Raw genomic sequence first — 26,607 nt, 5'->3', positions numbered from 1 at the left:
AGGAATGAGAGAAAGTTCTGGAAATGCTCTTCCACTTTGCATATCTGGTTTGGGTCTTTGTTTGCAAGTTAAGAATAATATCTGTTACTGTTTGCGTGCATGTGTGTGCACGTTTGTGTGCATGCTGTCTGGGCTAATGTGTGCGTGGATGTGTGTGAAGAGGCGGTTGTGAGGTAAAGAGAGGGGTCTGGATTGCACATGCCTCATTTAGACATCAAAGGCCTCTGCTGATGATTTTTCCTTATAATCCATGCCTTTTGGTGCCTCTGCTCTCTCCATCTGAATAAACAAAACCCGAGCGGTTCTCTGTGGTCTGGGAGAAGTCAGGTGATTGCAGCACGTGACTTTGGAAGTAAATCGATACATCTCTAATTTATTCCACTAAAAATCCCTTTTAGCGGCTCTTTTATGTTGTTTCTGAAGAGCGTTCTGATTTTCAAGGGATTTCAAAGTGGTATTTAGAGATGTAATACGTCTCATCTGCTAGTCTTTGAAAATAAAAGAAGTACCTATCTCCCAAAAAAAAAAAAAAGAATTCTTTTTATCTCAAGAAGCAAACATGTACAATATGTAAGTCTTTCACCAAGAAGAGCAAACACTGCTTGGCTTTCTTTTGATAGGGAGAAATCAATATTGCATGAAACTTACTGCCTCTGTATTCCCAGTTGGCTATTATTCCTCCCCACCCCAAACAGCAAACGTTACCCACGATCATTTAGCAAACCCTTGGTGTGAGCCGCTGCCTGACCCCTTCCCAGCTCTGCCCGCCCGTGTCCAAGCTGTGCTCCCATGCCAGAAGCCAGTTTGGCAGGCTCCCTGCCTGTAATGTATCTGCAGGAGCAGCATTCCTCTGGGGCTGGCCTGGATCAAATGACAATGATTTCCCAAATGGAGGCACAGAGATGGGAGGCCTGACCCATCCTCTGATCTGCTACACGCTCTGATCGCTGCAGGTCAGGATGGATAAATTGTGAGGCTAAACCTCCTGTGAGATCTGCAGGGTTAGATACAGCACCTGAGAGATAAGAACTGCACCCGTAGAAACAGACACATTAATATCTCATCAATGTCAGTAGGAAAAAAAATGTCTTAGTAGAAACTGATAAAATAATAAAGCTGCTGAGAGATTTTGCAACATTTTCCATTAAAAACATCAAAGAGTGCAGTCGTTGTTGTGTGACTGTGGGTACTAAACTACAAGGTCATTGTCCTACATGATTATTTTTTTTATCACGTAGGCCCTTATTTTCCAAATTCGCCACCTCTGCCACATTTCAATAAATTTTTATTGAAAGTTCTACGTCACCATCCTGACAAAGAGGAGCTGTAAAAGAGCGAATTCCAGTGCCAGTACCGTATCCCACAAATCTGAAGTAAGCGACCCCGAGCCAATGCTGAATATTTTTCTTCTTTTTGCACAAATGCCACCTCTCAACCAAGTTTCATGAAATCCATCTGAGTAGCTTTTACATAACTTTGCAGGAAAACAGACAAGGTTCCACATTTGGCTTCTGTCTTGATAGTGGTATTTGCAGTAAACACAGCTTCAGTTGTAGGGAATGTAATTTGGAGGTATTTAGTCTTTTCGTTTTAGATCAGTTAATACTTTTCACCTACTGTGACATTTGCTGGGAAAAAAGATATCCTCAAGGGGTTAGAATCTATCCTGACCTGAACACGATTAAAACAAAATTTTCACTAGCTGTTGAGAGTTGTGGGGGGATCGGCCAACAAACAGATGTTGTCATTCCTCGCAGTACGACTAAAAGTGATGCAGAGTTTTGTTTGTTTCGCAAAGCCGTTTGAAGCTCATGTTTACAGACACCAACTGGTAGAAAACAGTGTTTACATTTATTTATCTATTTATTTAGCAGGATTTATGTTAATTAGCTGCAGCTGAGTAAACTTACTGGCCACAGTTTTCTTTACAGCCAGTCATCGGGTTTAGCTTTCACTTGCTACAGTTCTTGGGACACAGTTAAAGCATCAGCTAAAGAAACCTATTATGCTCATTTCCTACCCTATATATTTTTTTAAATGTAAAAGAATAACTGACTGAGAAAGACTCACAGTTTAAAGTAATCCTTGTTCATCTCATAGTAGGCCTTGGCGTGGCCCCCTGAGACTTTTTACCTCCCTTTCCCTTCAGCCCAGCTTCTTTCTGATTGGCTGTCCCTCGCGAACAGAAGATTTGAACAGCAGGTGGGTAGGACTGCTGTGCTCACAGCAAGAGCTGCCTGAGAAGACAATATTGAGGATATTCATAAACAGACATATAAAAGCACGAGTAGAAAAAATAGAAAAAAAAAAGAAACAGAGCTTCAAAAGCAGACTGATGTCTGAGCTTTTGGCTCACAGGGATTACTTGTACATACTCTGGCCTCATTATTATCTTTAGCCGTGTTTATAAGGAGTATCCAAAGCTGTAACTGTATATATATATATATATGTACATGTAAAGAAAGAGGAAAGACATAAATCCCCTTTAATTTAATTTCACTTGAGGTTTCCAAATGTTGTTTTTCTGCATTTTCAACATAATCTATGAATCACTCAAGTCATCAGGGAATTGGGTATTGTCCTAATTGCACTATATGCAGGTAAGAGTTTGCATTATTCTTAAATACTTGTGGACGTGCTGTCACAGCTAATGTGTTTTGTTGAAAGCACAGAGTACGCAGTCTGTTTCATAATACGATTTAATTTCAAAAGTCTGTTCAAGGACGTTAGGATTCATTATTTGTGATTGAGGGCTTTGATGCAATTTCAGGGGAATAAAACATTTGCTTATCAAAACCATTTTCTGCATCATTAGCAGAACAACGTCCTACATACAGACACTGTTTAACTGAGATGTAAAGTGTGAACATTTTATTTGTGCTGATTTTTCTCTTCGTTGCAGCATGTCATGCTCTTTCAGGTTTCAAAGGCTAAGCAAGAGCATAATGTCCAATTAATTTTAATGTGAGACTAAAACCTAAGTGCTTCTGATGCATCCAAACACAGCTGCTTTTTTTTTCCTGAGCTATTTGCCTCAGTACATGAGATTTCTTCCAAATATCCTCAAATACTCAGGGGTAACGGGGATCCACACAGCGGACAGTTAGCACCTCTGAGGCATGGGTAGATAAGATTCACGGTAAAAGTTGGCTAATATCTCAAAACTGACAGGAACTTTCTGGGCATTTACAAAGTGTGACTTTAGTAAACCTGTGCTGGTTTGAATAACATCAAGAAAGCCGAGGAAAGATTGAAGGGGTGGCGGGGGATCCTGCTCTTTGATGTATAGGATTGAGATGTGATGAGGTCTGTTCAAAGTGAGTACAAAGTAGTGTTAAGATGGAAAAGGCAAATGCAGCTTTAGTCAAGGTAGAGAAGCAGAGGTAGCAAGACATGATGAAGAAATGTCCTGTCTCACATGAAATGCAGGCAAAGAGGATGAAACGTTGTCAGACATTAAATATAGATGGTGAGCTTTAAAAACACACTTTTGTAACCAATGAACTTTGAAATGCTAAGCAAGGTGTAGTAAGGAAGAGCAGCCAGCCCTTATTACTGTGTTATGTTTGAATATCCACATTGTCACATTTCTAATTGTCTTTGGTAAGCCAATAAGATTTCCCTTTCTGTGGTGCAGTTGGGAAGAACAGCCTTCACACATCTGCAGAGAAGAAATCACTCAGTAAGACAGGATCTGAATGTAGTAATTGCTTTTTATTCCTTTTGACACACTGACCGCAGCTTCCATGTGTCACTCATTTGAGTGGAAATTGGAAGGGTGAAAATCTACATCTAGAATCCTGCAGACCTGCTTAGTCAGGCTCTTATTGAAGTGTGCACGGTGAAAATATGTATTTATTGGCCATAAAATAGACGTCACTTCTCTTTAAAACCGCTAAAACTTTTAAATGTTAAATTGCATTCACTTGTGTTTGGGTGGCATAACCATAGACCACATATGGGCATAGCCACAGTGACGTCACCCATTGGTTTATGGACTCCCGCTTGGAAGCCTCGACTTGAGCTTTTTTACCATATTGGAAGAAAGGGGAGGCTCTGACTGAGGGGGAAAAGGGCACTGCACATTCTAACAGCAGTACTTGTCAATTACAAAGTAGCCATGCTCTAAAACATACTCATCTTTATCGTCTCTTGAAGTACAATGGGGGCCACAATTTACAACATGAGCATCAGTTTATATTCTGTAAGACCTAAATCTTGCTATTGAGACTATAAATTTATCAGATAAGTTTTTACCACATACATAGATTAAGTGAGAACTAAGGCCATTTTCCAATAGACTTCCATAAACTAAGATTCCTTTTTTTTTTTTTTACCCAGAGGAGTCGCCCCCTACTGGATATGAGTAAGAATGCAGGTATTACTGCACTGGTTTTACTATGTTGATCTATGACTTATAAGCTCTGATAGATATGACACTGTAGTATCATCACATTTTTCTCCCTGCAGCCATCCTTCGTCTCATCTAACTAGTGTTTTTCCCCAAAATGTCACCCTGTTGGATTCCACTTTATTTTCCAGTCTTTATTACTTTGTTTGAATTTTACCATCACGCAGAGCTCTCTGCCTCTGCCATTAACACTTTGACATTTTCACTAATTTCAGTTGTGGTACACTGGAAATTGCCACCTGACCCTAATAGTGTATATTGTCAAATAGTTAATTAATTCTGTGTAGCTAATCATAAGCCTCTGCATACTCGTGTAATCCAGAAAACTATCAATGCTCCACTGAACAATCCTCCGCTGACTACTACTGCTGCAATTAGTAGATGTATAACTGATCAGCAGCACACTTTTTGATGTTTCCTTTAATAGGTTAAGGAATTGGATAGAAACAGGCAGTTTTGCATTTTGGAGAATTGTTTTCTGGTTATTAAACTACCACACGTTTCTGGGTAATAAGTCACAGCATTAAACACAATATGTACTCTGTTATCTTTATTTATTCTAAGAAGAATGCTGCAGGCATAAATCAGCATTAATTCCAGCACTGTGAATAGTATCCTTATGTGTTAAACCATCAACTAATATTACTGTTTTATGAGATTAAGGCCACAAGTTAGTATTTTAAATTTTTAATGCACAGATATTAACATTTTATTGTTAGCAGGTCCTGTTGTTACCAATATACTATTATTAACTGATTTTGCTTCATAATCATACACTTGTTTCCACATTATTACACCCACTTTCTACTCTCTTAGTACCAATTATGTGATATTAGTCTTATAACTACTACTGTTAACTACTTGGCATGTGGCTCTTTTGTCCTGGCTACCTCTCCTCACACCCAACCAGTTATGGCAGATGGCTGGCCTTCCCTAAACCTGAGTTTTTCCTTCCCACTGTTGCAAATTGCTTGCACACAGGGGGCTGTCCGATTGTTGGAGTTTCCTCTGTATTGTAAAGAGTTGAATTGGCTATTACTCGGTAATAATCCCTTATTATCCAAAGTAATACAAAGCTAGACTAGAAGGTGCTGCCCAAATGTTTCTCCTCAAACAACAGATACTAAGATTTCTCATCTTGTAAAGATAGTCATTTAATACCCTATAAACTCTTAAGTACCCAAGATTCCAAATACTTATTTTCCATTTGTTACAATCACACATCCATTGAATATTTGCAATGAGCAGTACTCATTACTGAGTGAAATACAGTTAATGAGATTATCTGCACTTTTAAATGCTGACCTACTTTTTCTGTGCCTACATCCTGCAGAGTTGAGTGATCCAGGACTGTCAGCAACAAATATGAGATCTTTCTTAGCTTAAAACTACTGACGTTATTACCAGGATGAACTCTTCTCTGAGTGTGAAGGTGAACTTTTCATGAACGCACGGTGTCACTTCTGCCTGTTTCTTTTGTAATTCGGCTACTACAAACATCCCCCGCTGTGCACCTGTGATAGATGCGGTTTATGTAATAATAATAAGCTGTTATTGAGTCATCTCATCAATGAAATGACATAATCTCACTTAAGTCAATTTAAAGTGTTTCTGTCACTTTTGCGTCACACACGGGCGCCGATTTAAAAAGAAGGCAGAATCGGTTTACCGCCGCTGTCATCATCGTCGGCATCATGTTGGAGCTGCTTGTTGTTTTTGCCTGGTTGGATCACTGCCCTCGTTTCCTCTGTTGCAGGTCCAGTGATGAAGCTGCAGCAGAGAACTCCTCGCCGGCGGGGCCAGCAGCCCAAGCTGCTCAACAGCCCCGAAGACAGCCTGTACTACAACCAGCTAAATGTGAGTTCAAAGTGCCGATAAAGGCCTTTGTCTGACTTTGGTTCCACATGATAATACAATTAAACCTACCTGTGCCAGACCCTGGAGCCCCACCCCCACGCTTCTCTGCCTCTTGTCTTGAACATGTGCTTATGCTCTTTATCTGTTGCTTTCATGTCAGGATGTCTGCCTTCACGGTGAATAATTGATGTGGTTTATCAAAGCTGAGCAAGATGCATGCTTCATCAGACTCACTTGAGCCCTTTGATCAGAAAAAAATTATGCTGTGACTTCTGATATTATCAGCATCTGCTCGCATTCAACACAAAATCACTTTGAATTAAAAATTAATGACTCTCTGCTCATCTTTTGACTGTGTGCTCTTGGCCCTTTCCTCAGAGAACTCTGGATTACCAGGGGAGCAAGAGGAAGCCGAGAAAACTTGGGTAAATAACTGCTTTCCTACTTACAGCAACTCTAAACAGAGCAGGCCCTTTGTGGAATAGGAGAATCCAGAAATGGAGTTGTTTTCTTATAATGTAAATGGAGAGCCGAAAATAACAGGGTTTTTATGAGGAGATGCTCTGCGTCATTGGAGAGGGGGTTACATATTAGGGCCTTTGTCATCATGCTAATTTTAACTGTTGAAGGTCTGCACTGTGCCTGTACTGTAATTGACGTTCTATTTCAGAGCAGTATGCTTAAGCAAACACCTCATCTCAGGTGCATCTGCAAATAATACTATTGCAAATGTCTAGCTTTACACAATATTAAACTAAAAAAAGGCACCATTCCTCTATCACAGTAATGTCTCACCACTATCTTTTTGTCTCCTTAAAAAAAATCACAGTCAAATCAAAGTGCTGGATGGAGAAGATGAGTACTACAAATTACTGTCAACTGTGGAGTCGATCCCTGAGGAAGAGCACTCAACCACCGCCCCTACCCACCCTTTCTAGTTGGGCCCCTCGTCAGTCAGAGCTGAACCATGTCAGCCGGTAAGACAGACGCTTCAGACGTGTAGACAGACACTCCAAAGAACATCCTCTGCTTTGGATGTGCTTCGGTATGTGGAGCAAGTAGCAGCGGTGCAGAATAAGCGACCTGCGCGAGCCGTGCCCTCGTCTGCTAATGCAAAGTGATCAGAAGGTGTTTACAGGAGCAATTCGCTCGTCATCAGTGACAGTGTTAGGATAGTTTCTTCCTTCGGCTCAGAGTTTGGAACACATAGTTCTACTAGATTCTACTAGACTAGACGTACTAGATTTCTACCTCGTGTGCACAATTTTTCCAGTCTTGTTTTTTCTTTTATTACGATAACTTTAACTCTAGTAAGTTACACATCCGAGCTTCTGTTATATGTGTTCTACTGCATGGTAAAGAATTTTATTTCTAGAGGCTGAAATCCTGCATGTAATCTTCAAATTGCAATAAAAATGGTGCAGAAATTCATAAAAACCCACATAAGAGAAGGATAAAGAGGAAGTAACATTGTCCCAAATATCCAAGCTCCACGGGGCTGCATATAGTGAATATTCCTATTGTCCATGTAGCTGTTAATTGGTTTATTGATTGATTCTTTAGTCTAACTAGTTTAGTTTAAAAAAAGATAAAAGGAAGCACGTCTTATATATCCTCTTATATTCATGACTAGATAAATTATAAGCTCATTAAATGGCCATTGATAATTTTCAGTTGTTTTTCTAAGGGTTGAATTGAGCCATCATTTCTCTGTTACAATGAAGTGCCCCTCATTTTGCAGGCAGTGCGCTGCTCAGCTCAGTGGGGTTAACTTGACGTGGAAACATCTACCTATTCCCGAGCATTACGTCTATTGTCTAAGACGGATCCGGAGACAAATCCTCGTGAAACCCAAAACTCTTTCGACGAGTTCTCCCACAGCGAGTTGCCTGTAGTTAAAGGGGCTTTGTGCTGTCTGAGAGCTGGAATCACCACACATAGCTTCACAGAGGCAGAGCTAGAACTCACTTTGAATTTCACCCTAAATACAGGAATTTTCTTTTAAGATGTGAAGTGTCGGAAATGGAGGGCTGGCGAGTTGATTTGTAGAGCTTTTTTTTTTTTTCTTTTCAATTTGCATATCATTTACTGCATCTCCCTTTGTTGACACCCGAGGGCCTGAGAGGAGATTTTGATCTTAATAGGAAGAGTAGGGTGGTATGACTGAGGATCTCATCCTCCTTATATTCAGCGGGGAAAACATTAGAGCTCTGCCTTGATAGCAAACCCAGCTCCACTTAGGTTCAGATTCACAGGAATCCTGGTGGGTTTAACGAGGTCCAGGGTGTTCATCAAATCCTACAGCTCAATGCTGTGAGGGTCAGACTCGGGTTGAGACACTGAGGCTTTACTACTTTACTACTACAAGCTGTAGTAGTAATCTTTGATTTTCCTTCTTTAACCTCTCAAGTCTCCTTTTAATTTTCTGCATGGTTGACGCTTTTGTCTCTATTTTTTTTGTCACTTGACACCACTGTGGTTTAAATCTGCCATTTTCCAACCATAACTGTGCTGTTTGTTGTTTTAAACAGCCACAGTGTCTTTAGTGGTGATGTGGTTAATCCACATAGGTTTAAAAGTTGCACATACTGTCTCCTGTGAGGAAGACATAAATAGAGGTAGCTAAAAGGTGTTTACATCTTTCAGTAGACTTACTGCAAGGTACGCATATTTAATGTTATTAAGCCTTTGGTTGAGCTGGTCTTGAGCTGATTGAGCTTTTTATAGCATAACGTCAATTGATGAGGGCTTTTTTCTGTATGCTTTATAGCCTTGTGACAAAGTTTGGGAGTTCTGGACAAAAATATCTGAAAATATTTGTGATATTTATAAATTCTGTTCTGATCCAGATTTTTTTTTAGGTAATATTTTAAGAATTAGAGCTATAAAATAAAGAGAAAAGACAAACTAGCATCACAAGAGGCAGACTGATTAGATATTCTGATGATAGACTGAATTGTGCCCACAGTACAAGGGTCATATAAATTGAGTTATGTATCCCAGATCTCCCAGGAGTACTAGACTACAAAATGTGCCCATTATAAATGAAGACATGTGTTGACAGCCACATATTTGGTGAATTTAAGTGGTGAGAGTATAAATATAATGTATAAATAAGTAAAGTATAAATAGCTGAAATACTCTAAAACTGAACACCGCACAGTTTACAATAAAATACGAAAGGAACATTTTTGGTTTTTCTAAATTAAGATTTTATAACTAAGCTAAAAAAAACAAAACTATTTTTCAGTTTATTGTCATATTTAAGTCCATAAAAATTCAAAGCGTAAAAACCCCGGACCACTGGCAGTGTTATAATGTAGTGTCACAGTTACTTGAGAAGCATTTCACCTCCGGTCGTAGCCACAGATCCTGCAATAATTAAAATCCTCGTTGTGCATTACTCCCTTGCTGGGATAGTTGGTTCCTCTGAAGAGCAGTCTGAAATAGGTCACCCCAGCACCCTGTAGTGCATCTTAAAAGTACACTGAATCAATTAAGTGTGATCATGCTCCCTTGATTATTTTGGCCCTGTTTTACCACAGAGAGGAATTTCAAATAGGCTCGCTAGTTTGAATAACAAGGTTGGACTGTAGTGACAAATGGTGCCAGAGTGGGTGTTTCTTCCCCTGTTTTCCTCTGCCAAATTAACTCCCTGGCTGATTGCCTGCTTTAGCATATGAGAGGAGGTGAGCAGAGGTGTGCGCGTAATTGCCTCGGATAGCTGATTATGTGTTGCAAAAAGGCAAATGTTATGAAATGCTGTTGTCATTCCGATGAGGGATGTTCTGACCTGACGAACCAAACCCCTTGTGTTTGTTTAGCCTCCGGGTCATTTTGGGGGACAGCGGGTAGGTTAGGCCAGCGTTGGAGGCCTGACACCTGTGTTTTCTTTAATACGTTTTTGTAAAAAAAAAAAAAAAAGTCCAAAAAAGCAGCTCCTTCTTGTTTTCCCTCATTAAATCTGACAACATCTGGTGTGCGGGAGAGGACTCCTTTAATGTGGCTAACGTTACTGCTGCTGTTATTCTTGCCATTTTAGCTATTTGCTTCATGTGCTGCACATTCATTAAAGCTACATCCAAGGCAGCTCCAAACACTGTTATCCAAAGTTTTTAAACCACCTTTATGAAAATCGCCTGCGCTGCAGCCTTAACAAATGATGAAAAGCTTTTATTTTCTAAAGAAGCATACTTACCTTTTCACCTAATAGTGATGTCTCACTTCAAAGAGGGAACACGATTAGGCCAACATTGTCCTGTTTCTCTATCCTTTGAGTTCAAAGGGAGAGTTTCGATGCAGCATTTCATGTGCAGCCTTTTCAAATACTGTTTTAATGCAGTTTACGTGCTTTTCATATCCAGATCTGTCACATTTCCACCACACTAAATGTATCTTGCTATATTATGGTTGCATACCATATGTTGGGATTTTTTGTGAGTAAAGAATTAATGCCTTGCTTCATAATGCAGACTACTAAAATAGCTACAAACTCAGCATTGCAGTGCTGTTTGCTGGCTAGCGTTGGAAAGAGTGACATGCAAGAGTGTCAGCCAGATGTCAGATGTATGTGAAAGGGCAAAAAAAGAGAAACATGCCCTAAGAATGCAGTAATAAAGAAACTTGTTGAGCAGGTTAAAAGCACAGGGAGGAAGAGGAAGAGGAGGAAGAAGGAGATAAAAGAGTCCGTTGAGCACATACATCAAAGGTCTCTTAATGACAAGGGATGCCATTAGGGTTACAGTCGCTTTTGTTTCAGCTTCCTCTCACCTGCAGTTTGTCGAGGGCGCTCCATGCGCTGTTTTTGTTGTTGGCATTTGCATGAATGTAAAATGCATGCATGAGAGGAGGAAAGAGTTTGCTAATCTTACAAGTGACTAAATGTTTTGGTCCAAATTACAGCTACCTTTTCATTTGCAAAGGAGACATCTTACCCTTGATGTGAGAGGGACAAAGCTGGAGAAAGCCAGCATAGAACAATAGGAACAATATGGGAAAGCTGTTATCCTGTATGCCATGAAATTTATTGACTTAAAAGTTTTTTGGGTGCCTCCGGTGCTGGAATGGGATTTGACAAATCAGAGCGTGAAATTATGATTAGCCCCTCTCAGTTTGTCGAGGGAGCGGGGCACTAGCAGACTTGGCATGGCCAAAGGTGTAACCTGTTTTGTTTTGCCCCAGCATTGCTTTCCCAGATGGTGGGACCAGCTGCCGTTGAATAAACGCTGGACTGGTAACAGTGTGAGAATTACCACGGCCTTGTTTCGGTTTGGGATGCATAGCTGAAAGGTTGTCATTTTTGCCACTGCCAGGAGGAACCGGAGCGGTCACCTGGTGTTCAACCAAACAACCTTGATTGAGGTCACACTAAAGTAGTATACAGTGTAATTGTTTTAATACTTTCCTTATATGGCCCATGAAATACTTTTTTTTACCAGAAGACTCTTAAAATAAAGGTGGACATTTGCAAATTGCTTATAAATTGTGTTTTTTAGTTTATTTGCTCAGTTTTCTAAAGTAGAGAAGTGGCTTAACACAGTTCTTGAATAGAAACAGGGTTTTTTTAGGCAAACAAGCTGTAACTATATAGCACATTTCAAACAACTTAAATTAACAACAAAATGGAAATAAAAAATATTTATGTAACACCAATACAAAATTATGAAAGATAGCCATAAAAGACAGGTAGTTAACACAGTATTTATCTTTTATTATTTCAGGTAGATACAATACTTGTGTGAAGAAGGAGGACATTTTTTCCATGCAGATTATTTATCTTTTATTTGTTTTTGCTCCTCCAATATCGGTTAAGTCATATTAACATTAATTTTATATAAATCTGAGCAAATTAAAGATCTTCTAATTAAAGACCCAGGCATTTTTTCGTGACTCCTAATACTATTGTACATGGGGGGAAAACAAAGTTCATTTTGAACAACTCTAAAATCTCAAGAATAGCTTAATAAATGCCTCTCTTCAGAAATGCCATTATATCTGCCAGTGTACCAGTTGATGGGGCGATCCACTTTCTCTGTATATTAACTTTCATGGCTAGCTCTGCATAGTAATCATGGCAACATTCAATGATGTATTATTGACTCTCTGAGGTCAGAGCTACTTTGCCTGTTGTCGGTTGGCCTGATCTGAATTTGTTTCTGCCACTGGAAAATAAATAAGTGGATAAAAATTTGGTTAGTACCTCAAAATTTTGCCTTGCTGACCAAGTATCTTGACATTTTGGCTTACTTCTGATTAACTTGAAATTTTGGGATACATAACTCAAAATTTACAATTTAAAATTTGACTGGCAAAAAAACCTGCAGAGATGCCATATTAATATAAAAATCTATAGAAATACACATATAAAAGGGGGGGGGGGGGGCACTTGCATTGAAACTCCTATAAGGCAAAAACGGCATTAAGCATTGCATAGCTATATAGTGACATATTCTGCCACAATATCTGACAGCTTGTTACGTCTCCTCGAGGGCAGAAGGGGATAACACAACAACTCTGGAAACCCGGTACAGGTGTTATAAAAAAGTTTAATGGCAGCGCGCTCACAAAATAAATAACCCAAATTCAAACAACAAATGCGGGGGAGAAAGGGACAGTTTGGTGTTTTTTTTGGCACAACCTAAAAGACAAAACCAAAACTTAGCTGAGCTATTATCCTAGAAAAACAAAAAAAGGGGGGAAAGACTCTAAACCTCAATTCAAAACAAGCTCAAAATTACATGGGTGGCACCAACCTACTTACCTAGTGTTTCTAACAAAAAGACTCTACGTGAGTAAATGTATGGGGTCCCCAAACTTACCTAGTCCACTTTACTCCCACCACAACCATCAAACAAAAGAAATACAGCAGAGGCGTTTTAGACATGTGCCAAACAATTCGAAGGAGGGAAGAGAGCCGCGCCCAGCCACAGGTCAGTCTCCTTATCAAGGTGTGCCCTCCTGGTTTGTCCAATCAGGGTCTCCCTCCTCTAATTAGTTGGAGATCCCCAAATTGACATCAGCCTGCAGTCTGCGTACCTAAGGGAATGGCAAACAAAAGGAGAGGGAAAGAAAACATGCAGCCTGCAGACACGTAACACAGCTTTATGTTAAAGCAAAGTTACAAAACTGAGTTGAACATACATAACTTTGTAAATATTTATATTCCAACTTCTAGTGCTGTTATTTTCTTGTGTTTTTGCTTTTTGAGGATGACAAGAATTTCTAGTGTAAGGTTCAAATTTCTCACAGTTATGTCGTTGCCACCTGCTGCTTAGTAGATCGTGGAAAAAGGTGATATATTTGTAGCAGCTCACAAACATTTCCAACAAAAGATGACGGTCATATAATAAACAAATGTTTAAAAAGCTAAGTGCAGTAAACTGAAGGGTTGATAGCACTTGATTATCACAGGAGTGTCCATTGGATCTGAGTTTGGTGATTGGAGGTGAGGTTGCTTTATTATAATGTTCCTGGGAGAGCGCTGCAGGCTGTAACTCACTCTGTTCAAGTCTGTACATCATCATCATCATAGAGGGGAGAGAGTTTTCCTCTTTAAGGCTGGACTGGATTAGCACATTCAGGGTGGGCTGAGAGAAGGTAAAACGACCTGTCCCGCCTTACTTGACCCCCAAGCCAACCCTGCACATTGCCAAGGCTTTGCTGTTTGCTCTTGAATATGCAGAGATCCCCGGCTTCATAGGCCTGGAAGAGGGAGAGAGAGAGGAAAAAAAAAAGACTTGTATCGCGTTGCAGGGAAAATTAGTGAGACCAAAGTTGGAGTTTCTGTGTGTTGGGGGCTGTGAACAATGGCAGCTTTCTGTCAGACAGCAACTTCAAAGGTCTGCTGAGTGACTGCTCTGAGTTATACTTTGTTGTAGATCACTGAGGAAATTCACAGATGTTTTCTCATACGAGACACCATTATAGCGGCTCAAGTACCCAGTAGCCTCGAGCGCCTCTCCCTCTCTCCCCGTCTTTCTCTGTTTCTCCCACACATTCACACTCCCTCTCACACATGCAGCACCCCATCACCCACCTCCACTCATCCCCAAGTCTCTGATATCTCTTGCATGAGACAGATGTGGAACCTGTTTTCTCTCCAACTGTCCAGAGAATATGGAAAGTTAAAAAGGGTTCGTGTTGTGGCGTCGCCCCGCGACTCTGTCAGATCCTCTCTTCTCGCTGTCAGTTCACTCAAAAATGTCAAGACCGTACACAGCTACACTTTTTCACATCCAAAGTTAGAGGTCAATAGAATAAGGTGGAATTCTCCCTGCTAAAATAGGATGTTAGTGCAAACCTGGGTAAAGATAATGAAAAGCATTTTAACATCTTTATTTTTCTCTCTTATCCTGCAGATTGCCTTCATTTGTCTTATGGATCAAAACAACCTGCTTCCCAACATCGCACTTGACATCTGTTGTAAATTTATATTTATTTCATGTAAATTGTTGTTTTATAAGAGTCAAATAAATGTGTCTAAATGTTTTTTAATTCATATTTATTACTGATGTATAACGGTATTTTGATATTGTAGGCAAAACAATTTACCCGCCACAAATCTGTTGTTTTATACATTTTTTTCCTCATTTTAGATTGATGAATTATTTCCCTCTCCCCTTTTAGATCAGACACAATAGTTTGGTTACAGCTAATTGTTTCAGCGCGTGCTGGCACTTGCACATACTGTTAAAAACTTATGGCAATAAAAACTTAATGAGTCGTTCTTTCTTCGCCTTAATTGCCCTTTACAGAAATGATTGTCACCTGTTGAACGTCTATGATCCACCCCACTGTTTTCTTTGATTTGCACTGTCAAGAAAGTGTAAAATATATATATATATATAACTACTATGAGTGGGTTTTTTTTTTGTTCTTCTATATACAGATTCCTGAATGCAGGTTCCTGCATATCTGCACCCTGAACATTATTTCTGATGCTCAGCTCTCCACTTTATACTAGAAAAGGCTGTATGAAGTACATAGTTGGTGCTGACTGAGTCCATGTTCAAACCTTTCCAGGCAACAAACTGTTGCGGGGGGGGGGGGGGGGGGGGGGGGGTTTGGCTAAAGGAAATTTCTGCCCACGGCATTTGATGGGTAAAATTAACTTGGTCCCTCCAAGTTAATTTTACCCATCAAATGCCGCGGGCAGAAATTTCCTTTAGCCAAACTGTCGCTGAGGCGGCCCTGTAAAACTTGAGGCATGGCCATAAGATGGTGACGGTTTGGAGCAAGTAAATTACCTCAGGGACCGGACAATGTGTTAAGCACACTGTTATGAATTTCTTACAAACTATATCAAAGTCCTGCTTAGCCAAATCCTTCCCTCAGGTGGCGTCCTATTGAGATGCATTAAAATGTAAGAGCCCACATTTAGGGGTGAAACGAACATCTCAAAGGAAGATATCAATAATTTCTGACTGCTGATGGTTCGCAGAATTCATGCAGTTGTCACATATGGCTGAAATATGCCTTGCATGGCATATGACAGCTCGCATGTAAAGCTGATTTAAGTGGAAATCCACCTTAAATCAGAATTAACATTTGATGTTTTTAAAGCCTATGAACCAGGCTGCTGTAGTAGAAAAATGTTGTTTTAGGGTGGATTCCTCCTTTACTGTTGGCATAAGAGAGCAGATTGCAACTTTTGACATTTATCTGACATTTAAACCTGGAAGTAAAAACTAACTGACAGCACTTTGCTGCACAAATACATCTTTACAGAACAGACTATGGATATTTTTTTAACCAGTAACATCTGAAGTCTTACAAATAGCTGGTTAAGCAAATTTTACAGCATCCTGTAGTTTTATCGTGTACCTTTCATGTAGTTTGAGCTCCTTTGTGCTAAGATCCTTCAAACAGTTTCGCACCAGTGAAGCTCACAAAAATTTGCAGTGAGGTATCATTTATGAAGCCTTTATAAGTTTTAACAGCTTTATAAAAATTTTAAACCTGCATTTATTCTTCTCCTTCTTTTGCTTGCTCCTTTTAGGTGTACACATAAACCCGTTATTAATGTGTTATAAATCTTTTTATAACAGGTTTTTCTTCTGCCTACACTTCCTTGGCTACACTTGTTTAAAAAAAAAATATTTATAGTATTGGTGACTAAATTATTAGCAAATATAAACCAAAAGCACAAATGAGAGGATACTTTTCACAACCTGGCAACCCCAAACTACATCTTATCAATGTCTCCTAATTCGGTTATTCAATAAATCTGTTTTGAGCTTTAATAAAGCTATGCAGTGTCTTAATTGGTCATCATCTCATGATAAGTTGAAAACAAAGTGTGATTTTAGAGGATCAACGGTTGGGGCAATTTTAAAGTGACACATTAAAAGTAAATAGCACCATTTTTTAGTACTGCTTGTTCAGATTTATAATTTCATGAAATCTGCGAGGTGATTTTCAAGCTTGTTGTCTTAAAACCTTCCTGATTGCCACATTTTTTGCATATTTTGAAGCAGCATCGAGCTCTGTGGCTGCCACAGCTTGATGTAAACAAGGTTAACAGTGTGACTACACCACTCACTCCTGTAGCCACTCTTGTAGTTTAGCATGGCTCCAGTGAAGCCCAGCAGGACTCCCCCTTTCCCTCATGACTGTGTGTAAAGCCGTGGGAGAGAACTGGGAACATTAATCCCTTCAAAGGAACAGATCTAATTCAAAATCTGCCGCTCCAAACTAGTTGAGAGGACAGTGATTGTTTCTGCAGGGAAGCCAGATAAAGATCAGAGAGTTGAACTACAACTTCCATTTTTTTCCAGCTCGGCAAAACATTTAAAAAGAAGTTCCGGATGTTATCTTATGAAAACTGCATACTTTTGCCTTCATTAAATGCTCTGAAACAAAAAGGATGCAGTATTACAGGATGTGTTAGCTCAGGTTTCTTTTTTTTTTTCTTTTCGAGAAGCTGCAGTGGATGGGATCATTAGTTTCTTTCTGGTTTTCGGGACCTGTTCAGTCATAAAGACATAAGAAGAAAACATAATTGAGATGTCCACATTTTAAGTGCTACCTTTGTCACCTCACTTATCTAACAAGTTAAAAACGTTCATTTAAATTACCTGCTGGGAGTTTTTTTTTTTTTTTCCTTCAGGCTTTTAGTTTGGGTTGGGAAAGAATGAACTGGATTGAGGTTCTGATAAAACAACTGATTGAAATGAGTGAAGGGGAAATAAGTATTTAAATAATTCAGAGAGGGCATAATTAAGTGTTTCAGTTCAAAGGCACAACAAAGATTTTTTTTTTTTTTTTTTTGTAATTTAAGCTTGAAATGTAAAAGAGACGCAGATTCTTCAGAGATGAGAACTTTGTGTTGAGTCACTTGATTTGGTCTCTTTCCTCCATCAAACAGTGAGGCAACGCTCTTGGAGATCTCCAGAGATAACAATGTCACATTGTCACATAGGGTTCTGCTACAAATCCTTAATTACAAAAAAGAGGATCAGATGACTACAGCATCCAATACTGGGTCTCCAGGCGGCATGGGGGTCTTTGATCAAGAAAATCCAATTATTTGTGTATATACATTTCCCACATAGTGATTACTTCATTAATTGTCCCGCCTTTATCTCCTCCCTTCCCAGCCCCCCTAATAATCAGCCCCTTTATCCAGACCAACAAACACACCATAGGAGCTTTGTGGATTCAAAGGATTTGCTTTCCCCTCTCAAAGAGCCGCTATTCTTTGATGATTGGGCAGCGGCAAACTTCAAAGTAATAAATCTTATTTCTGACTGGCTGGCGGCCCACCAAAGTCCTTATCAAATTCTAAGAAGTGATCCCTCACTCTTCAGATAGACCAAGGATATATCGGAGAGAGGAAGCACTGGAGAGTGACGCCCTGCTCGACAAGATATATTTTTTGTGTACCGCGAATGAGCATATTTGTCTAAATTAGTGCTTTTATTTTTTATTCGTCTTTATCGAGCGGAGGAGGACGTTTACCATGGCAGCAGTGGCTGTACTGCGGAATGAAACACTTCAGGCTTTTCTTCAGGTTTGTGCGCAAGTTTCTCTTCACTTTTCACCACTTTTAAGAACTTGTGAAGTTGCTAAATCCAGTTTATGCTCAAAATACGTGTCTTCTCATTTCCGACGCTAATTGTTTGGGGGCTTAATGAGTCCTGCTGCAACATGCCACCAACTTTTGTGTCGCATCATCACGATTGACTTCATCATTTAGATTCAGATTTCAGACCGACCATTTCGTCATAATTAAAAGTGGCATAAATGTGTCATAAATGTGTTAAACTGAGATCATAACGTTAAAAAAATGTGTGTCTCGGTTATCCAGGATCGCACTCCAAACTCTTCCCCAGAGAACTGTAAGCACTCTCCGCTGGCTCTCCTGGCTGCCACTTGCAACAGGATCGGGCATAACCACGGATCAAATCCCGCTGATTTCCTCCAGGTCCCCTACGATCCCACGCTGGGTTCTCCTTCGCGTTTATTTCACCCGTGGACTAACGAGGGAAACCCTCAGAGCAGCCTGGCCAACAACTCTACTTTCGGACTATCCTCCAAGCCCCAGCTCTCTGCGCACATCCAGAGCCCCTTCAGCTCCCACCACGAACTGCCCCTCACCCCTCCGGCGGACCCCTCGTACCCCTATGACTTCTCCCCCGTGAAGATGCTGCCTTGCTCCATGCAGTCCACCTGCCCTCCAACCTACGTCCCCGCCGTCAGCTACGCGGCTCCAGCGCCCATTCCGCCCGCGATGCCAAGTTTTGTCACGGGACCCTCCGGCCTTGTGCACCAGCAGCAGAGACAGTTGTCCCCAAACCCTGGAGAGGATATTCCGTGGTGGAGCCTCCAGCAGGGGAACCACGTAAGCCACTCTTCCTCACTCGGTCCTCACCGCTTCCAGCTGCAGAGAGGCTTGGTTCTGGGACACACGGACTTTGCGCAATACCAGACGCAAATCGCCGCTCTGCTGCACACAAAGTCCCCCCTCGCGACTGCGCGGCGGTGCAGGAGGTGCAGGTGTCCGAACTGCCAGTCCTCCACGTCCAGCGACGAGCCCGGGAAGAAGAAGCAGCACATTTGCCACATACCGGGTTGCGGGAAAGTTTATGGGAAAACTTCTCACCTCAAAGCGCACCTGAGGTGGCACTCGGGGGAGCGGCCGTTTGTGTGCAACTGGCTGTTCTGTGGCAAGAGTTTCACCAGGTCGGATGAGCTGCAGAGACACCTGAGGACTCACACAGGGGAGAAGCGCTTTGTTTGCCCGGACTGCTGCAAAAGGTTCATGAGGAGTGACCACTTGGCAAAACACGTCAAAACTCACCAGAACAAAAAGAGCAAATGCCACGACAAGACATTAGATCACGTGAAAAGAGAGGACACCAGGATGTTGTAACACACCTTATAGTCATCTTAAACAGTAGACTTTAAAATAGTGCAATACAGTCAGTGCTACACTAGTTACAAGTTCACAGTGAGCTGCATTTTTGTAGGGTACTTGATTAATTTTGTTGGTCGATTTCTTACATCCTGACAATAGTTTCTAACATTGCTGGTCTGTGTAGCACATTTGTGTGTGTGTATATATATATATATATATATAAAGTTTCATAAGTTAATTTGGGACCATGGAGGAGCTCATAAGTTTGAATTCACTGTCTATATCATATCAAGGAAGACAAGTTTTCAACTTGTGTTTTGATCAATGTCTTCGGTGGAAGATTTCACTCCCCTGTAAATGATATTTAATAGCTTTTGTTGAATGAAAGTGTCTGTTTTTGCTCCATATGGGGTGTTTATAAAAGCATGCTCTCCAGAAGATCTGCTATTGTTAATATGACCTAAATGCTGTGTGAGAATAAAAGTTATGACGTTTTCCTCATCTCAGAACAATTCATTTAATATCCCTCAGTTATATGAGTGATGATGAGGCATCCAGGCGGTATATATATTTTTTATTCATATCACCTGGAATAATGTGTGTGCTTTGTAAAATGTTGCAGACTTAATGTTGTCAAAGTTTCCTGCCAGTAAAATCCAGTCATTAATTTTAGACTATATATTTTTAAATACTCGTTATTCTAAATGTAAATGTTTCCATCTTTTGATTACGGTAAAAAAAGAAAAAGTAGCAGGACAGTGATTTTTTTATGACTATTATTAGTATTATCATTACTTTTGAGGCTGTTCTGAAAATTTGCTGCTGTTTTTTAAAACCAAAAGCCCAGAAAATTTTAGGCGAAGAGGCGACAGAATTTGATTTGGTGGGGAGTGAATTTTGAAAATCGCCACAGAAATAATGGAAAAATGTGCAGCCACCTTGTCAAGATGTACCTGTGAGTGCTGAAATTAGGCCACCAACTGGGTAAAAAGATGGATAAATAAATATTAAACATCCGTCTTCGTAAAAGGAATGAAAAGGACCGCTTCAAATATTTAATTAAGCTCCAAATTTCTGTATCAGAAGTGTTTTCCAGACCTGTAACACTGTCATGTTTGGGCTATTGCACATAAGCTCATATTATCATGGTTTCTTATTCTCAGACATTCAATTGCAGGAACGCTCTTCAGTATTTATGCACTCTGATAGGTGGTGGATTTGTTTTGTGCCACTGTGTTGGACATTTCCTGTATTGCAGTGTCATTGTAATTGGAAATGTGACCAATCAACAGAAAAACTCTTACTCTGAACATGTGATAGAATAGGTGACCCCGGGATATGCAGCAGCTGGATTTTTATGGCACTTGTGGCATACTAGATGTCACATTTACCACTGTGGTAATGCCTTGCTCAAAAGCATTTCTCTGTTTTACGACTGCATGCTCATGTGCTGCTTTCTCATCAGTTATTTCAAGTGTTTCACTTTGACTTCCTCCGCCCACGTCATCTCTTGGTTGTTGGGGAGTAAAAGTGTCGACCTTCGGAGAAAAAAAAAATCCTGGGTTTCGAACCTTGAGGCTCTTCCTTTTCATACAACTTATCAACACAACAAAAAGTATTGAACTTTTTACAGATCAGATAGTGATACAGATCCAGTCATCTGATTTACTCATTCAGTAAGTAAAGCAGAGCAGCATCACTGCCTGCCAGCAGTCACTCTGTTTGCCTCTATGTGGGATCTCTGAGAATGTCAGCATGAAAAGGAGGGCTGCCATTCAGAGGAGTTTTCAGAAAGAGTTTTCTGCCTCAACAGCGCCCTCTTTTGTAAGTTGCTGTTATCCATAAAAGCAGGCAAATATTATTCTTAGAATTGTAACAATAACATTTGCTCTCACAGATCTTTTTCCCTGTTTTTCTAACGCTCAGAGTGTAGTCACGGACAATTTAGAAAACACGACCTACTGAGCCAATGTTTCAGTCACTTTGTCGAACTTTATCCACCAGTGCACATGCAGCTTTAGCTCTTGTTTAGTTTACTTAATTATTCTGTTGCAAACTATTTTATGTGTTGATTTAAATTCAAGTATTGTTCCTTCACCAGAATTGAAAATTCAGGATGCAAACATGCCGTCATTCTTTAAACTTTAAATTCTTTAAAAGGACAAACCACAAACGGGCTGAATCCAGGTGGAATAAACTTGAAAAAGTTTATTAAGTGGCAGGAATTCATCCCATTAGTTTTAATGAATAATCACATGAAAAATGCTAAATATAGTATGGTCATCACTACTTGAAATGTTCAGGTATATTCAGTACGCCACCAATAATTGTAAACTGGGCCTTAAATACCCAACAGATGATCACAACTGTTGCAGTTCTATGTTGAATTAAATGTTTTAAAAGTGGTATTTAGACCGGTTTTTGTCACTCCCTTATGACGTGTTGTTCGTGTGAGGCTGTGAGTTTCATTAGCCTGCTTCTAGTTTTCCAAAGAATCTGCAGGATATGAACGTATCACATTCGGCCAAAGAAGAAGAATAAAGTAGAAAAAATATCAAAAGCTACCATATAAAGTGTGATTTGACCACTTGAACTGTAAAAGTCTTTATCCAAATTTCATGATCCTATTATAAAACGAAGCCTATGGATGGATGTGTTGATTGCACCCAACCCGGCTCCTCACAATGGCTGCGATTTGGCTGCTATTCTTCGACTCTGCTGGAGGCCATAACGCTTAACCGTTTGTAGTGAGGATATCATATGTTGTGGCTTAAGTTTATCTTCTGAAAGTTGAATGAAAGATTTATGAAGTTTTTAAATTCCATATCACAAATACCTCCTTAAATATGACTGACAGAAAAGCTTCATTAGCTTTGCTGGGATAGGTATAATCACAGGTTAAATGTTCATTCCCATCATTATACTCAGTGTGATTCCCCTTCTTTAACCCACTTTAAGACTGTCTATAAGTGGTTTATAAATATATAAATTAATCATCCAGACAGAAGGATGTTTTTACCCAGTGATATATATTTTTTTATTCTTAAATGGACTGCTTACTTTAACAAATAGACTAAGACGGTAAGCTAAAGATGTGTGTAAAACCGGTACCTTTTAAAGTACTGGGTCCAAATAACAAGTAATAGTATAAAATTATAAACAGTATATAGTTACATGGTATAGTTAACCCAATCTCAAGCCAAGTAGGGTACAGTTTTAAACTACTGATTGTTGTTGCAACCATAATGAATGACTGACTATAAAGCAGCCGTTACCATATGAGAACATTAGTGAATTTGCCTTGAAAATATTTATAACTGTGTCTGTTTATTCATTAAGTATTTATTCATAAAAGTCCATTTTCACTCTCAGTGACTATTTCACAGGCAAGATCCACTAAAGCTCCAGATACGTTTTGTAAGTGAAACTTCTGCTGATTATGAGTGCACATGTGACCAGATTTATATTTGTGATTGAATCTTTTTTAGCTTTCTAAAAGTTCACTTACTTAACAGCTCTTGACAAATACATCTGTATCTGCATGTTGTGAGTGGTTACATCTTCGTATGCCGCTCCGCAAATGTGAATCTGCTGTAACTGCAGCGTTAATACAAAAGCTGGGTAAATGATCAAAGAACATTGCTAATACTTTAGTGTAACATTAGGATATTCAAAGCCATCATAGCAGTTCAGCCAGTGATCCTTCCTCACTCTGCAGACGTTCAGAATAAAATGACTGACGAGCAAAAACCTGATACCAGCAACTCTGCTGCAGTCAGTGGAGGACACACATGTACAGCCGATAATCTTACAGCCTTGGAGCTGATGCTACGTTTTAGTTCAGCAAGAAGAGAAAAGGTTTGTGTAGACATTTTATAGGTACTGAGTCTGTAAGCTGAAATCAAGACAGCTATATTTGTCAATAACGCTGGGTTTCCTAGGCAACCGGATTGGCTGAATTGTCCTTGCATCCAGTCTACAGCTACAGAGTGATGCATGATGAGGGAATCACTTCCTATGTGGATGACCCATTAAGCATAAATTATTTTATAGCTATGATTTAAAACAGTTTTCACAGTCAAATAAAAACATTGTCAACATTTTGAAGATTGATGGCTATTGTTTGTTTTTGTTTGTGTTTTTTTTAAGAACAGAGAGTAGTGTGCTTTTAGACAGTGGCCTAAAAAAGCTGGAGCCACCGTGATGTCATCTCTCGGTTTTAGACTCCACAGTTTAAAGCTTTAGATCTAACTATCTGTCTGCTGCCATGTTGGCTTCTTTAAGACAGAAGTTAACCGTCATCTTTCGGGGTCTGTGACCACCCAAGTTTAGTATTTAAGTTTTGTTTATTTTGATATTTTCTGTTATTTATATTTTCATATTCAGGCCTTATTGTCTTTTTTTTTCTTTTGGCTTTTTCATGATATTTCCAGGTTGTGTTTTCTTAGTACTTTTAGTAACTATTTATTCCACGAAGTCATTTTTCCTCTCCTTCTGTGTTTGCATTTATGCGTCCTGTGTTTAATCACTTCCTGTTTTAATTTGTTAACTGCTAATTTAGTGTTTTCTTTAGTTTTGTTTCCCCTTGACTTCTTAGCTAGATTCTGTGCACCTGTGTTTTGTTTTACACAGCTGTGTCCCCTCTCCCCAATAACCTAGTGTGTATCTATTTAAGCCCTTAGTTTTCCTCAGCTCTTCATCACATTGTATCGCTCATACTGTTCTCCTGCTGTCTGGTTTCCCTTGTTTGGATTTATGGACATTTGGTTTCTGCTGCTTACCTGAATATAGATTAGTTTTTTCATTAAGTTTGGCCTCAAGTCTTTATTCTGAGTCAAAATTATTCACCAAATATGCCATTAACTTAGCTACATTATAATCAGTGGGTGGAGCACTAAGTTATCAGCTAACACTCGTTAGCTTGGGTAGCAAACAGTAATCACAAACTGTACTACTAAAGCACAAGTAAATGCTGGAATTTCTCTCACTAAAACAGAAGCAAGCCATAAATTAGCTGGGCTCCCGCATCACACACACAGAGCGAAGAGGTCCAATTTAATCACTCAAAGTAGTGGATGAAGCCTAGCAGACACCAGCTGGCTCCAGATACCAATATTGGGATGTCTGTCAATCAAAACAGCCACACCCTTCAGTCAAATATTCATGTGGATGAGTTATAAATACATCCAGCACACTCAGAGTTCATATAATGGGGGGAAAATATCCATAGAAGGTAAAAATGTTTTGTACCAGGATCTAAACATGACTCTTTTTTTTAATGAGGTAAAGTTTTAACGTTTTACATGGGCGTCTAAAGGGATTGACTCCATGTTTGAGCCAGTGGAGGAACTACCACTTTTGTGTTAGCTTAATTTTTAGCTCGGAAGGTTGCCAAGCTAGTCAGTGCTAGCAAGCTACATCCATCCATCAAGTCCTAAGCAAGAAAAGTTTCACTAACAAAAACAGGAGCATATATGGGCTGTACCACACAGCGGGCCAGATCATTTGTTTGTCAGATAATTTCATCAAGATGCTCCAATAAGAAACCAGCACCCCCCAAACACTGTCAAGAGATCCAGTTTAGCGGCCTCCATTGGAAGAACTGCAGTTTTTGGTGCTTCGGTGCTGGAGACAGAAGACTGCAGAGGTTTGTGTTTTCCTCTTTATTGGTGATGTCTTGCAAAGACTGGAGCCAGTAAAAGGCTTTCTGTCCTGTTTATCATTATCCGCATGAATAACACATTTGTGACTGAGCTTAGCTGCTGTTTGTCATTATTAGATGGAAAATATTAAACCTCCTTATTTTAAATCTGAATGCTAGCCTGCCAGCTGAAACGAGGGGCCTTACCTTGTGGTTTCCTTGCTTGGCTAATTTCTGAATACTTGGCGCTTCCCTTTTTGTGAAAAGCAATAGTTTCACATACTGTGAATTTGCGAGGCTTGGATAAAAGTGAGCAAACAAATCATTGAAAACAAATAGTCAGCAAATTGATTTGTAATTTCCGCCCTTATCCTAAAACTGTCTTCATAGGAATGAAAGATGCTTTCTGACACTTTAATCGCTGAGGAAATGCATCACACGAGAAACTCGATTTCAGCTCTTCTATGCATTCACAGCCGAGTGCCCCTAACTGCGAGAAGGAGATTGTGATTTTCATGTCTCACAGGAGGCCCGTTTAAACCGTATTCAGTGGTTAAAAAACGGACTCGATCAGGCGACGGTAGTAAACCTCATATTGTAGTTTAATCAGGATGACCTCATCCCATTTGTAAAGCAAAACAGTGAGAAAGAGAATCAGAAACACGAAAGAAATATAATCCCTATGTTGTACTTCTCCTACATCGCAGATGTCATTATTTTCCAGTGTGAAATAATTCCTCTGATTGCTACCAGTCATTTTGAGCCATTTACATTTTTATGAGAAAATTAAAGGATTGTACTTTTGTACGTTTTAATTGGCTCTTAAGGGGGAAAAAAGGCTATTGGGTATTTAAACCATGAAAAATTGTTAAATTGGATTCTAACTTTGACTTCTTGCATCGAGACATATAAAAGTGTTTTGATAAAGAGAAAATTTCATGCTAGTTGTGATTAAAAAGGGGGACTCGTGAATGGAGATTTATGTGTAAGAGGTCAGACAGACTGAGTCTCACGCTGGGCCCCATGTTTTATACATCAGTACACAGTGATTAAAATGTAATTAAAACATGTCATTTTCTTTATAACTAATTCCCTTTTCTCCTTTATTGATTACATAAATATGTTTAAATGCTGATAAGCATTTACTCAGCTGCTCAGTGTATGCCCCAGTAACACAATGCAGTGCAGTGACTGGAACCAGCAGCTCCCCTTGGACATGTTTTATTCCCTAAGGAGTCAGGATCTAACAGTGTTTATATTCTGTCCTTGACCCTGTTTAAATTTGACCCACACTGAGGAATTATTTTTCTGTGAACTTCAACTAAAGAAGTAAAAAGCCGT

At 39.7% G+C, this 26,607-nt stretch overlaps 3 protein-coding genes and 1 long non-coding RNA gene across 4 annotated transcripts in view; 3 read left to right on the top strand and 1 right to left on the bottom strand.

The window, feature by feature from the left end:
* The window catches only part of myo3b (myosin IIIB), a 70,421-nt gene extending 55,112 nt beyond the window's left edge, over positions 1-15,309 (top strand). Inside the window, exons 35-38 of the mRNA XM_086266421.1 lie at positions 6,168-6,268; positions 6,647-6,693; positions 7,098-7,245; positions 14,626-15,309. Coding sequence (XP_086122547.1) covers positions 6,168-6,268; positions 6,647-6,693; positions 7,098-7,206 — 257 coding nt within the window. The 3' untranslated portion in view covers positions 7,207-7,245; positions 14,626-15,309. The remainder of the gene's footprint in view (positions 1-6,167; positions 6,269-6,646; positions 6,694-7,097; positions 7,246-14,625) is intronic.
* LOC147311612 (uncharacterized) lies at positions 12,697-25,671 on the bottom strand. Its single transcript, XR_015125334.1, has 3 exons — positions 25,474-25,671; positions 13,767-13,969; positions 12,697-13,303 (listed from the first exon to the last, which is right to left on the bottom strand). It is a non-coding gene; the product is annotated as an uncharacterized LOC147311612 (long non-coding RNA).
* On the top strand, positions 15,387-20,126 carry sp5a (Sp5 transcription factor a). The gene is made up of 2 exons (XM_086267329.1): positions 15,387-18,278; positions 18,576-20,126. Exons 1-2 carry the CDS (start codon positions 18,228-18,230, stop codon positions 19,638-19,640), a joined length of 1,116 nt encoding a protein of 371 aa, XP_086123455.1. The 5' UTR covers positions 15,387-18,227; the 3' UTR covers positions 19,641-20,126.
* The window catches only part of LOC147311611 (glutamate decarboxylase 1-like), a 22,363-nt gene continuing 20,577 nt past the window's right edge, over positions 24,822-26,607 (top strand). The window contains exon 1 of the mRNA XM_086266425.1: positions 24,822-25,272. The gene's annotated coding sequence lies outside the window, so the exon portion shown is untranslated. The remainder of the gene's footprint in view (positions 25,273-26,607) is intronic.

Source organism: Aulonocara sp. 'chitande type north' Nkhata Bay, linkage group LG16, assembly GCF_057382095.1.
Source record: "Aulonocara sp. 'chitande type north' Nkhata Bay isolate Kocher_YH1m ecotype deep benthic linkage group LG16, A_spYH_male_GT1.1, whole genome shotgun sequence".
Lineage (NCBI taxonomy): Eukaryota > Metazoa > Chordata > Actinopteri > Cichliformes > Cichlidae > Aulonocara > Aulonocara sp. 'chitande type north' Nkhata Bay.
The sequence above is the reverse complement of the archived record's forward strand: the minus strand, read 5'-3'. Positions and strand labels throughout refer to the sequence as shown.

Coding starts and splice junctions, on each gene's coding strand:
- sp5a (XM_086267329.1), top strand. CDS start 18,228: ATGGCAGCAGTGGCTGTACTGCGGAATGAAACACTTCAGGCTTTTCTT. Junction 18,279..18,575: donor CACTTCAGGCTTTTCTTCAG/GTTTGTGCGCAA, acceptor TCGGTTATCCAG/GATCGCACTCCAAACTCTTC.